This window comes from Dermochelys coriacea, chromosome 11 (genome assembly GCF_009764565.3).
Source record: "Dermochelys coriacea isolate rDerCor1 chromosome 11, rDerCor1.pri.v4, whole genome shotgun sequence".
Classification (NCBI taxonomy): Eukaryota; Metazoa; Chordata; order Testudines; family Dermochelyidae; genus Dermochelys; species Dermochelys coriacea.
The window spans coordinates 63,253,857-63,267,818 of NC_050078.2; the positions used below are offsets into that span (position 1 = coordinate 63,253,857).

The window sequence follows — 13,962 nt, forward strand, 5'->3', positions numbered from 1 at the left end:
CAGTCTGTGTCCCTCCTGCTCTGCAGTCTTTCTTTTATCGTTATTCAGGAACCCTTAGAGGATGAAGCCTTTTGCATATTTTCATCTACTCACTAATTCTTCGTGGTAGGGCTGTTTTGAGGTTTGACGCTACACTATAGAAAGGAACACCAATCACTGCTTATTATTGTTTGTTTTCATCTGTAGTAATTTCAGCATAGACTTTAGTTGTATATCCATGCTTGCCTTTTTCTCCATCCCAGAGTACCTATGTGTCCCTGAATAAAGGAATGTCCCTTTTCCTCAATATCTGCCCCAGTGTTCCTGTCTGTTTTAGAAAAACGGTCTTCTCCCCCCACTTTATGTAAACTCCATCAAACTCTGACCCTCTGAAGGAGCCATAAGCCAGCTGAGCCAATGAAATGGACAACAGACTAGCTGGGAGCATATGTGCCTCACTGACCAGGTCTGTTATATGTCAACACCATGATATACCCTCCATGAGACACCCCCCCCCCAGTGAAATCTCCCATTCACATAGTAGCAGATCCATGTGGAATCAAAAATTCACTCTGAATCCTGGCAGTGCTATGAGTGGTGAGCCTACAGGCTGGACAGCCTCCACCATCTACACAAGGCTACTGACCTGGCTGGGCCAGCATGTGAATGAGAGGCAAAGAATGTGTGTGGTATAATGAAAGAATGAGGGGGGTAGAAAAGCAGAGAAGGCTGAAGGATACAGAGAGAAAAGGACTGGATAGAGGAGAGAAACAGAAAAAGGCCAAAAGAAAAAACAAACCATAGAAGGTATCAGAACAGAAGTGGTTTGAGGAATGTAATAGGATCAAAGAAATAAAAAAGGAAACAAGAAATACGGTAAGCGCCAGAAAAAAAAAATAAATGTAGCCTTATCTGCAGATAAATTACAGAAAATGCAGTAAATGGATCGGGGCTAGAGGACTTGGAGAAAACAGTAGAGAGTACTCTGTTCTCTCCAACTACTACTGTTACTACTACAACAACTACTACTACTGTTCTTTCATCCACCTGTTGCAGAGTGTACATGTTAGGTTTTACTCTGGAAGAGGGAGGGTGACCTAGGAAGAGGAGAGGAGTGTTACATGGCTGAGGAAGGGGGAAAGGAAAAATTGAACACACTTTCCTCTTTTCCATCCCTCCCTCCTGCCAGCTGCCAAAACCGTGGGGTGAGCATCTCATTGACACCCATCAGAGCTGTCTGCTGCATCATCCCACCCCACGACAGGATGCGTCTTGGTTTTTCTTAATGAGATATATTTTCTAATGACTCAAAACAAAAATCCTCAGGTACATATTCCAGTTGGTGGCACATCTCTGGAAAGAATGGATCAACTGGATGTACAGCAATGCATTAATATCCCAATTTGGTTTAGTCATCTTATTTCCGGGGCTCCGTATCTTTCAGGGCCCTTCCAAATTTTCTCCAAAACCTCCTCTTTTCTCATCTCCAGGCTTTTGACCATTTGTCCTGCACATGCTGTTTGTGTGTTTTTGGCCACAGTCATCACCAATGTTTAACCACATTGAGTATTTTCCTACCTCCTATTCTTTCTATAGACTGAGTCACTGTATTTATCAAGTAGGGGAAAATGCTACTATACTTCAGATACGGTGACAGTGGGTAAATGTTGACTTTTTAATGGCAGCCAGTGCAGGTGTGATGCATGCTTTTGCCTTGCATCTTTTCCTGCATCACACACTTCCATAAGTACAGTACCATTTACTCCAGGGTATTCTTCATACTACGGTCAGCATGCTGCTGTCATTCTTCTCTTTGTGTTTAATTATGCCATCTTGAAGAGGAACTGAACATTTAACAGAAGTTGCACATTCATGGAACTTTATTGTATTTTTTGATTCAGGAGTAAATGTTGAATCATTGAAGTTTGGGTTTGAAATGTACCTGAATCTGTGTTACCATTCCTATTCCCCACAGATTACACAATGGCACTGATTAGCAGAAGCGTTTTGTAATACCACTTAAGGCTTTATCACAATGGAGCACTGCCAGTAATAGTCTTTAATTCACTTATATGTACCAGTCCCTCTCTGTCAGGTTTCTATTAATTTCTTCCCTGTTTTACTTTGTCCCTAGCCCCTATATAATGAGGCATGAGGTCTTCCATTTATGGAACAAATATATACATATATATTTATTTAAATTTCAAGCAAATTACTGTTGCTACTGCTTTGCAAACAACTATGCCATCTTCACATTTATTTCACGTTTAATCCGCTTTTCGCAAGTTAATTTATTTAGAAGAATATGTGTGGGTCAAGAGGTCGAAGAGGCAATAATATTTTTATTGGCTAATTTAGATGAAAAGTTTGAAGATTAGGTTGGATATTTAAGCCTGCATTGTGGTTTTTACACAAACCTTTAGTAGAGATGTATTTCTAAAATATTAGATCTGTGTATGATTAAAACGATGTTTGTGCACACATGCACAAACAACGCTTATCAGGATTACTTGTGAAAAATTGCACCCTACTCTGCAATAATCTGTTGTCAGAGTGCAGAATGACAACATGCCTTGTTTACAAAGCTGCATGCCAAAGGAATAGAACCTAGAGATTTCTGCTTGCATTGGAGTTCTACTGTCCTGAATTATACAGCTAGTTTACATTTATAACAGCTGAGAGATGTTTTTAAAATTTTGCTTGATGCATCACTGGTTTGCTGTCATTGCCAGAGTAAATCCAAACGTGTTGTTTGTTTCTTTGTTTTTTTCTAACGATTAGGATTGGTGCAAAACATCAGGAGTTACGGCAAAAGCAGGCAAGAGGGCTTGCTGATTACTCCACTAGTCCTGTAGGTCCACCACCTGATATTGATGATGATGATGAGATGGACCCAAATTATGCCAGAGTGAATCACTTCAGAGAGGCTTACCCAGCAGCAAATGTCTACAGGCCGTCGTCTCCACCTGTAGCAGAAACCTTTGGATACCCACGGGATATCCCTTCAATACCAGGAGAGAGGGAGCATTTGGAAGGACTGTATGCAAAGATAAACAAGCAGCACCATCCACAGACTTCTGCTGACAGGTATTACTACCCAATGGCTGCAGATAACCTGATTTTTCAATTTCATGTGCACTTGTATTTACTGAGTAGAAAAAAGTGGTTTTACTCTTGATTTACATCATTTTAACCAAGAACAGCCTTTGCCCCAACAGTACCCCTGAATGGTCTACATAAAGCAGCAGTCAAATAGAAATCATTATAGAAAGGTCCATATTTCACAAACAGAATGAATGAACTGCCTCTAATCGAATTCCTATGCTGCTGAGAAAGTGTGTTTTTCTCTTTTTCAGCAAAACTGTTTTTAGATCCCTTTTGGTCCTGATGATCACCCAGGGCCCATTCATAACAGGGTTTTGTGTGATAGTGTGATATATTGCATATGTTTACAGTTTACATTTCCCCAGCTGTGCAATATTATGCACTTTCAATTAGGTTGGGGAGAGAACTGGGAATCATGGCGTTTTATGCAGACTGTAAAGTATAGCTTCACAAGACTGATTACCTTTCACAGCCTTTCCAATAACCAAGTGAGAAAGAAGGAGCAATTTTTAATCCTTACTGTCAAGCTTCTGGATTGATAGCATTAAAGAAAGATGGTAAAGTTTTTCTTTGAATTAAAAAGAAAACCCTATGATGCAGCCACCACTGTGAGGTTTCTAAAGCTGGTTACTTCTGGAGTTAGGGGGTATAAGAACTATATGATTTCATATTCATTTCATTGGTCATGGTGTTAATAAAAATACATGGGATTTTTCTGTCCAGTATGTGACTGTGCAAGGAAGATGGGTGAATGGCCATTAGAGGAATTGGGAATATGGGGTGGGGAAGCAGCTTAAATATTAGTGAATGAATCTTGTACTGCGGCTTGTAATGTGGTTCCTCATTGCCTCATTCTATGCTGGATGTGTGTGAGAGGCTGTGTGAGCACTGACATGGGAGAGTTTTGAGTTTGTAGAGATACAATACTTTGGATAGGAGTACTTGTGGCACCTTAGAGACTAACAAATTTATTAGAGCATAAGCTTTCGTGAGCTACAGCTCACTTCATCGGATGCATCCGATGAAGTGAACGGTAGCTCACGAAAGCTTATGCTCTAATAAATTTGTTAGTCTCTAAGGTGCCACAAGTACTCCTTTTCTTTTTGAGAATACAGACTAACACGGCTGCTACTCTGAATACTTTGGATATGTCTTAGGTCATTGAGATACAGCTCATCAGAAGTTTATGACATGAACAGAAATGTAAGTGTTTAGCAGGGAATATGCCAAATTCTTTTTCTCATTCATCTGAATACAGTATTGGAGAAAGCTCTCAATCAGATAGTCAAGAAGAAGATAGCTGCCATACAAAGGAGAGACAGCTAATTGACATCTCCCCTTCCATACCATCAACACTCCATGCATAGGAGCCAGTTATGTCAACTCTATGCTAAATGTAGAGGATTCGAAATCCAGATCCAAATCTGAAATTTCTCACATTAAAACATACTTAGATTAGACCCATTATTAGGTACGGTGCTAGCTGTGCTAGACCTAATTAGGGTTCTGTTACAGAGTTCCATTTTAACAGGACCATTTTGTACAGTTCTCATTGAAATGAACGTGTGATATGTATTGCTTTTTTGTGAAGGTGAAAAGGAATGTACAGGTCTCTGCCATGAACATCTAGGATTTGGCTGGAGAGAGAGCGTCTTTCCACTAAATGAGACTTCGTTTGCTATTGTGATAAGATTGAGCTGCAAACTCTGATCCAAATCCAGGTCTGGTTGCAGCGTTTGGAGCTGGGATTTTAGCATGAACTCATCTCTAATCCCGAGCCACGCAAGCAACATTTACTGGAAAACTAAAACCAAAACTTAAACAGGAAAACCCCAACTTAAAAAAAAGAAGAAAAAAAAGAAGTTGAGATGAGACATGAGGCAGAGGTAGCCCTGGGTGAGCCTGTTCTCCCTAGGCTGGTCCATTACCAACCTACTAGCAGAAAAATCTTTGTTGAATTTCTGGGGCTTGTAGAGCCCGTTTGACCATATTGGAGAAATTGGAATTCCTGTTAGGCTACCTTTTCCAGTATTAAATCTATCTTTCCTCTCTCTCAAAGACAAAAGTTTGAATTCACCATTAGAGTTGTGCCAAACCTGAATAAATGGATATGAATTTGTAGAATGGCTTATGACATCTAAACCAACAGTTATTGAAAATTCTGACAACTGCAGGCAAGGAAATCCTGCCAGTGTGGGCTATTGAGAGTAGATGTAGTTTTTCTTTCCACATCTCCATTAATTACCAAACAAATCTATTTTAGGTCAGGTGTGAAAACGACCTTGTCTCCATCAGAACAATGGGGAAGTGGATAATAGATGCTTATTAGCCAAACAAAAGTTATTTTGCTTTTATGAGGGTGAACATTTTTCAGCAGGTTGGTCATGGAATAGTTCATGTTTTGCTAGGTTTCCCTCTGTGTGTGTGTGTGTGTGTCATGCTTTTTTGCTGTTAATTTTTCTCCAGAATACTGTGGGGTTTTTTCCCTCCCACCTCTGAATCACAGCTAATGATATAGTGTGTGGGGACTTGAATAGTGACTAAAGTAAATGAGTTTAAAAAAAAAATCTTTCTTTTTTGGTTTCAGCAGAGCATAGATGATCTCATTTTAGTCTGGGAATTCCAGTTATGTGTCATTGCCAGAGAGAATTAAAACTCATCAGTTGAATCAAGCAATCAGATTTTTTAAAAAAAAGTGTTATCATTTTTATGACTTTTATAAAATTATAAGGCCACTTATAATGAGAGAATCTCTGTGGCCAGATAAGTGCTACTAATAGCTGATATATAATTAACTGCCTTTCCCTTCACCCACTAAAAAACACATAACGATCTCAATTTATTCTTTTATTGTAGTGTCCCACTCATGGGTTGTCCCATACCAACCTGGGAACCCTCTACAGCAGTGTTTCCCAAACTTGAGACGCCGCTTGTGCAGGAAAAGCCCTGGCAGGACGGGCTGGGCCAGTTTGTTTACCTGCCGCGTCCGCAGGTTCGGCTGATCGTGGCTCCCACTGGCCGCGGTTCGCCGCTGCAGGCCAATGGGGGCTGCGGGAAGCGGCACGGGCCGAGGGACATACTGGCCGCCACTTCCCACAGCTCCCATTGGCCTGCAGTGGCGAACTGCGGCCAGTGGGAGCCACGATCGGCCAAACCTGCGGACGCGGCAGGTAAACAAACCGGCCCGGCCTGCCAGGGGCTTTCCCTGAACAAGCGGCCTCCCAAGTTTGGAAAACACTGCTTTAAAGTGCACAATGCAGCCAGCAGTGCTCTACACATGTGCTGAAATTATTACTCAGCTGATTAGGAAGTACATGATTAACCCCTGCCATATAAATGCACACATCCGGGGCAGGTTCCTCTTGTATTTATTGAAAAGTTAACAGTCGTGTCATGGCTTGCAACATGCATACTTACATCCCTTCTACCTCAAACTCCATCTGTAATTTCAGTTTTGCATCGTTTTCTTTTCTTCTTGTTTTAAACTGCTAGGTAGCATTCCTGTGCACTGTTAAACTGTTGGTGCATTACTTCTCAGTGATGGCTGCATTGCAGTGAAGGTGAAGTAATCCTATGTATATTTTGCCAAGATTTTTGGGACACGAGGTGCTAAAGAAATTTAAGTGGTTCTTCTTCATGAATGTAGCCAAAGCATTAGTATGATCAGTGTACTGTGTGAATCCTAAGAAATGACATAAGTTAAAAATAGGAACACATTTACTTGAAAAAAACACACTTATTTCTTTGTCAATCGGCATTTTTCTGTTTATTTCTGATCACCCTCAATTTTCGGTAATGCAACCTCTTGTATGTATCCGGGGCTATGCCTTTTAATAGTGCAAACTTTCTATGAGAAGGTAGAGGAGGGTAGGACTTCAGTATCAAAAAGCCATATAGTTGTCTCTTCAGAGGACACAGTCCATTCACAACCATGTAGTGTAAAATTTTCAGAAGCGTCAAAAGGGTTTGTCTGCAAAGGAAAAATCACCAGAGACCAGGAGGCAAACCCTTAAGTTATCCTTTACGTGATGAGAAAATGTCTTAGCCATTAGAAAGTTCACTCCTCTTTATAGTCCAGTAAACCTTTGCAATGTATTCTTCTGAAATGTATCCCCATATAAAGCTGCTTTTCCCTGCTGGGTGTTGATGCCATGCTATCTGGATGTGATGGGGTGCTCAACTCACCACTAGGCTGGCACCTCCTCCTGGTCACTCTGGAAAATAGCTCATGAGGTCGATGCTCCTTTCCGCAGTGGCTGTCTCTCTGCTTCTCTCTTGCTCCATGAGAGGCTGCTCCCTCTTCATGACTCAGCCCTCCAGCCAGGTCCCTATACATGTTTTCCCCTTCTGGGATATCAAAATCTCCCTTCAGCAGTCCTAGGAAGTTGTCCCATTCAGTGCCTCGGTGCCATTCCCTCAGTGGCTGGCAGGGGAACCCGGGCCTACCCTCTACTCCAGGTTCCAGCTCAGGCAGCCTCTAGACAACAGTCACGGTCTATTTCCTTTTAGGCCTTTCCCTGAGCCCCTTTCCTTACCATCTGGCACTCTGCCATCTCCGGGTTTGCTGGCTTCACTCCTCCCTTCACCCAGGGAGTGACTGCAGCATACTTCCCTACTGCCCCTTTCAGCAACCAATTTCCTGGCTTTATAAATCCAGCACAGCTCATTCCTCCTCAGCTGGGCTCCCTCCTTCAGCCAAGGGATTACTCAAGCCACCTGATTCCTGTCAGCTGTGGCCTGTCTGGTTAATTGCCCCCTTCTTAGCCTACATTAACCCTTTCCAGGCAAGTGTGGGTTGAACACCCCATCACACTGGTACAGACTCCATGCTGTTCTTTTCTGCTGTTGGTAATTTTTACAATACAAATTATCTCTTCTTGCAGCTTCTGATACAAATGAATTATTAACCAGGTATGGCCAAATTCAAAGGAATTAGCCTCTTTCCTTTGTCTGGAGAGAGCCTATTTATCAACATCCCCTGACATACCTGAGGGGAGTTTAAACATTTTTAGTCACAGACTGTGAAGCATAATATCAGTGAGTATCCATAAATCCACACACAACATTGTCACATACGTTTCACAATGATATTATTGACCAGTGTGGTGGTAGTTTTCAGATGTATCTCACAAGGCATATTTTGTACAAATATCATTGCAGTAGAGTATAGGGTGTGAGTACAGAGATGTCTCATGTCACGCTCACTCACTGATTTTCAGTGAGACTTAGGCTGTCAAGACCAAGTTGCTTAAGCATTTTAGAAAATTTTGCCCATTGTACTTTTAGAAGTATTCTACAGCTAGGCAACTAGCAACACATGTTCCCCTCCTCCTAAACCAAGTTTGATGATGTGTGATGTAGTTGATCTGCAATTCTATGAAGAAAAGGAAGAAACTCTCTTTGCTTCAAATTCATGTCTTCACCATAACAAAACAAAATGTTTCTTCTGACAGACCAAATTCCCAACACCTAATCTGAGAGAGAGTTCAATAATAGATTATCCCTGACAGTACTGATAAAAATGCCACTCATCACAGATTTGGGTCAACAGTATATACGAAAATGAAAGGAAGCCTCTTTCCTGTCAATACCATGGGATAGCTTGTATGGACCATGTATAGGTTGGGATGGAGAGTGAGCAGAGAACTTCCCTCAGTCCCTCTGGTATGCCCTATATAAGGACCAGCCACAGTTATGTTTATTGCATTGGGAGGAGCACAAGGTCTTCTCATTTAATGTGTCCATATGCCACTCATATCACCCTACCAGCCTGTGGAATACCCTTAGCCTACCAAGAGAAAACTATATCATAGCAAAGGGTGGTGCAGCCTGTTCCACCACCATGTGCAGCTAGGGAACTCAGGAGGGACTGTGCCTGAGAGAAATGAATATTGTCTCAATATGCAATAGCGGCTGCAGTATTTTGAGATACATATGTTACTGAAAGGAATAGTGAGTCACACATCTCTTTACAGTGCTTAATCATCTAGGCTGTGTCATAATATTGCTAACTTCTGCCATAGCACAACCTAGGTTTCACTCTGCCTCAGTGGGTCTGAGGATTCCAGATTCAGGACAAACTGCTGAGAAATAGGGCAAACTCACCCTAAATTGGTGGTTATTCTTCCATAAGATATACCAAACCAGTAACAAAAGTAAACTTCTGTCTCACCACACTGGATAACAAGAAGTCAGAAATGCAGTATCCTTTGGTATCCTAGCCTTTGTTTCACTGTCCAGACACTACACTTAATGATGAGTGGTTATTTAAAACCAATTTCATCAACCAAAGGATTCTTCTGATCCCAAAGGACCATCCACATACCCAGGTCAATATATAATTTAGATTTTACTCAATAATCACACCGTTGCCAATCCTTTAGTATCTAATATCCAAAGGTTTATTTATAAGAGAAAAGAAGGAGGAGGAGAGAGTTAAAATGGTCAAAGGAATCAAATACGTACAATCATTGCAAAGTTCTTGGATCAGGTTTGTAGCAGTGATGGAATAAACTGCTGGCTTATAATGTCTCAGGTAACATTCAAAAGATTAGAAGATCCTCAGTCCATTGGTTGTAATACTCCTGTTAGTGTAAATCCATAATCCAGAGATCTGAGCCGGAAAGAGGCAAAATGGAGATGCTTCCAGGGCCTTCTGTACTTTCTCCCATGTGGAGGGAAAACTCTGTTTTAGTTTGTGGAAAAGTACATGCACAAGATGGAGTTCATGGTCACATGAGCAAGTTACCTGTCCTTGCATGCTTCGATGAGTCAGGAGCAGCCATTATCCATGTTCTGTCTGAAGTATTCCCATATTCAGGAAGGCTCATTGGGTGAGGATAAGCTTCTTCCTTGGTCCATTGTGTTTGTTGATGCGCCATCAACTTGAATGGTCCATTCACAATGTGCTGGCTAAACTAGATGTAAACTAACTACCTTGTGGGTGTTACCACAGGCGCAAACACATTTGAGACACAGGTATATCCTCAATATTCATAACTTTAAATACAAAAATGATATACACATACAATAGTCATCAAATCATAACTTTTCCATTGATACCTTACGACACGCTTTGTACAAGTTTTGTTCCAACTGTATAACAGTGGTAGCAACAATGATACGCGTGGTCATACTTTAATCAGGTGTCACACCATAGTCAAAAAGTGATATATACGACATTCCTATCCCTTACATGACATGCATGGTGCATGCTGCAACCCCATTTCACACTTTAAAAAAGCAGTTTCCTCTTTTTCCTTTAAAACATAGTGATGTAGAAGGTTTATGAAACACTTGATGTATCTCAGGAATGGTGCTAAAGAAGAACAAATCACTCAGCGTGTTTGCTCAGCCCAGTAGTGTAGTATGCATTTTAAAGTATGCCAAATTCATTGCCAAATATAGTTCTTAATTTATTTATGCCACTTATCTTTGGAAATTTCAAAGTGCTAGTCTGAGGAAAACGAGTACAGGTTTCCATTACGTAACATGAATAACTTTGAAGCTGCATCTGCTGCAGATTAAAATTCACTATTTTATTTATATAGCAGTAAAGTCTAAAGCCATAGTCAGAACCAGTGTTCCTCTGTGGTAGGTACTAAGATGGTCACTGCCTGGAAGAGCTTACAATAATACATAAATTCTTACTGTAAGCCATCCTACTGCTTAGCAGACCTAATATCTCCTGGGACTGGTCACAAATCTAGCCAGGGAAATCCTGAGTGCTAGGTTTGCATTTGGATCATCTTACTTATTGACAGATGTGTAAAATCTTATATATTGTAATCCAGCAACTCCCTAGGAACTGCCCTGCTGTAGATGCTGATGAGCCTCAGATGTGATGAGCATTCATGTACATCAGATTTTTTTTTCCTCCAGATCCACCCTTTCTTATGTAATAATACTGCCTGGTATCATTCTGTGATAACTCTGCCTATTTACTGTTAACCCCACGTCCTTTTTTTGCAGTCATTGGACATGCGTGCAAAACATACGTATGTGTCGGAGCATCTGCCCTCGCTTATATTGGAGGATGGTGTTTCCAGCTTCTTAGATGTATAAATAAAAACAAAACTTGAGATCTTCCATTCAGCTTGAATGGTATTATATGGCCCTGCATGTCTCTCTTCCATTGCTGATTTTTCTGGCTGTGGGCAAAAGGCCCTAATTTCTGTGTTGTACAGGAGGTTTGACCAAAAGCTGGTTTTGTACCTTTTACAAGCAGCAGAATAATCTGAGTATTTTCTCTGCACATTAAGTCTCTTTAAAAAAAACTGCCATTTAATTTTAAATGCTAATATGTATGTGGTTAATTAAGAAGCCAAAATTGACTATAAGGTTGGTAAGCTCTAAGAAAGAGAGAGGGAGATCATTACGCTACTGCTTATGGATAGCTATTTGTGAACCAACTGATAATGTGCAAAATTAAGATTTCGTAAGTGGCATTTTAAATGAATGGTTAATGGCTGAAGATTAATTAAACAGTCAGAGCTGTTCAAAAGAGAAGCTGTTAAAATCTTGTTTATAGGCCAGTCACTTGCATATTGAAAGTGCAAACCTCTAATAGCTTCTGGTATTTCCATTTAGCAGGCTAGCTATTTAACTAAACAGTTCTTCTTGAACAGAAAAATCTACCTTAGTAGATGTACAGCAAGGAAGTACAGTTTTTTTTCTACATTTTTTTCATAATTAATAGCTGCACAATGGGAACATGAACAGAGAAATACATAATCTCTGGGATATTGCTAAACCTAAATAAAAATACCAAATCTAATTCTAATTAAAAAGTGGAGAAAATTATTAAAACTCTCATGTAATTTTATTTTCCTGCTAGTTTCCAGTGGTCTGTAGCTCTCAGCTAGAGCTGGGCGGAAAATGGTTTTCCTATCCCACAAGACATTTTGAGATTTCAGAAATGTTCCTGTTCCACATCAGGACAAAATCGAGACCTTTTGAAGTTTTTTGTGAAAAATAAGAGAAAATGAGATACACCCCATACAAGCTCAGTAGTTCAGGCACTCACTTGGGATGTTCAAGACCAAGGTTCAGCTGCAGGCTGATTTGGAACAAGAACTTTAATGGGGTTTCCGACAGCCCAGGGAAGTGCCTTAGCCACTAGGCTATTGGCTAGTCTAGTATGGGTCTCTTTCAGTTTCTCTCCTGCTGGAGCTGTTCAGCTTTGTATAAAAAATTGAATATTCCTTGGGGCAGAGGAAGAGAGAGGGGCTGATTCTGTAGCCCAGTGGTCTGCGTACTCACCTTGGACGTTGGAGACTGAGATTTAAGTCCCTGTTCCAATGTATATTTAATTATTTATTTTTAAAAAATTGAACCGCTCCAACAGGAATGTTATCTACCCAGAATAGCCAGTAATCTGATGGGTAGGGCACTCTCCTGGGATGTGGGAGATCAAGATTCAAATCCTTGGTCTGAATCAGGCAGAGTCGGGAGCTGAACCTGGCTCTTCCACATTATATGAGTTTCTGAACCACTGGACTGTTGGCTATTCTGGGGAGGAGGGGTGTCTCTCTCTCTCTCTCTCTCGTTTTGTCCAGAAATTGCATCCTTAACCTAAGAAACCTTTTCTGATGAAAGTTTAATCAAAACTTAGAGACTCCTGCAAAAATGTTGATTTTAGTGAATTGAAAATTCACAGTCATCTCTATTCTTAACTAATACTGGGAAAGATTCTCACCCCTTTCCTCCTCTTGGAGTCAGTGGGAATTGTTGCCTCATTGGCCCAACGGGCTAGCCAATTTGCAGGACTTACAGGATTGTTTCCAATAAGGAGAGAAATAGATGATACAAGTTATGTATATTCTTTGATACAATCCTGTTTGTTTACAAGACTGTTCACAAAGTCATGTTTCCCTGAACACAGTAGGGAATGCCTTACTCAAAATTTCCACATCTGTCCCTCCAGTCAGTTATGTGCCTTAGCAGCTCTGGCTTTCTGCTCCCTCTAAAGGCCGGGCCCACAATTGTTACTCTCGCAGCCTGATGCCTTTTTTCGGTGGTGCGGAGGAGAGGGGAAGTAGACATAAAATTGTTTGCCTGGCCCACCCCAAAATTCTAGCTGTGTTTAAGACAGCACAGAGATCAAGGCCAATTATTAGGAAGAACTGATTCCTAGATTTGGCAAAGAAGAGTGACATCAGTGGACATGGATTGAATGGATTTGAATGAGAGAAAGTTGAGGTACCAGGAAAAGAGAACACAATAATCAAACTACATCTTGAAAGCAAAACAAAAAACAAAAAAAAGTTTTACCTCCATGCAGTTCTGGATGGGACATTGACTGCCAATAATATTTTCACTTTCAGCGTTGACTCAGACTCTTACTTGGGTCTCACTCCTAACTCTTCTCCTGTCCACACATAAAATCTGTGACCCATGTTTAGTGGTGCTTTCAATCTGAGCTAGCTAGCTTGACTGGGGGTATAGGCTTAAGCTTGAGTGAGGACACCCACTTTGTAGTGAGGACACATGCTAAATAACTCGAGTGCTGATAGTGCTCCAATGTTTTCCCACAGTTCCCCCCTATGTGCCCAGAATAACAAACAAGTTATCTCACGATTCATTGGGAAAGAATTATTGAGAGCTCACTTTACTGCAGCACAAAGAACCAAGGAATCTACATTCAAGTGAGCAAAGCACCAGTGTGGAACACAGTGATGGCTTTGCAGTGTGGCTGCTAACCTGGGTGTGCAGACCTGGATGCCAATCACCTGAGTTAATTCTGAAGTAGAGACATATCCCTAGGTGTCTATAAGTAGGTAGAGTTCTTGCTCTATTCTGAGTAGAATAGACAGATACTGGATTTACAGTAGTACAAACTTATCCCCTTCTTGGGGCTTGCATTTATTGTTAACTTAA

General features: G+C 40.9%; 1 protein-coding gene across 4 annotated transcripts in view; it reads left to right on the top strand.

Moving 5' to 3' along the window:
• Window positions 1–13,962, top strand: part of PARD3B (par-3 family cell polarity regulator beta) — a 644,857-nt gene that overhangs the window by 528,994 nt on the left and 101,901 nt on the right. For all 4 annotated transcript variants that reach the window (XM_038422313.2, XM_043505627.1, XM_038422315.2 and 1 more), the window contains one exon: window positions 2,761–3,066. In XM_038422313.2, coding sequence (XP_038278241.1) covers window positions 2,761–3,066 — 306 coding nt within the window. The remainder of the gene's footprint in view (window positions 1–2,760; window positions 3,067–13,962) is intronic.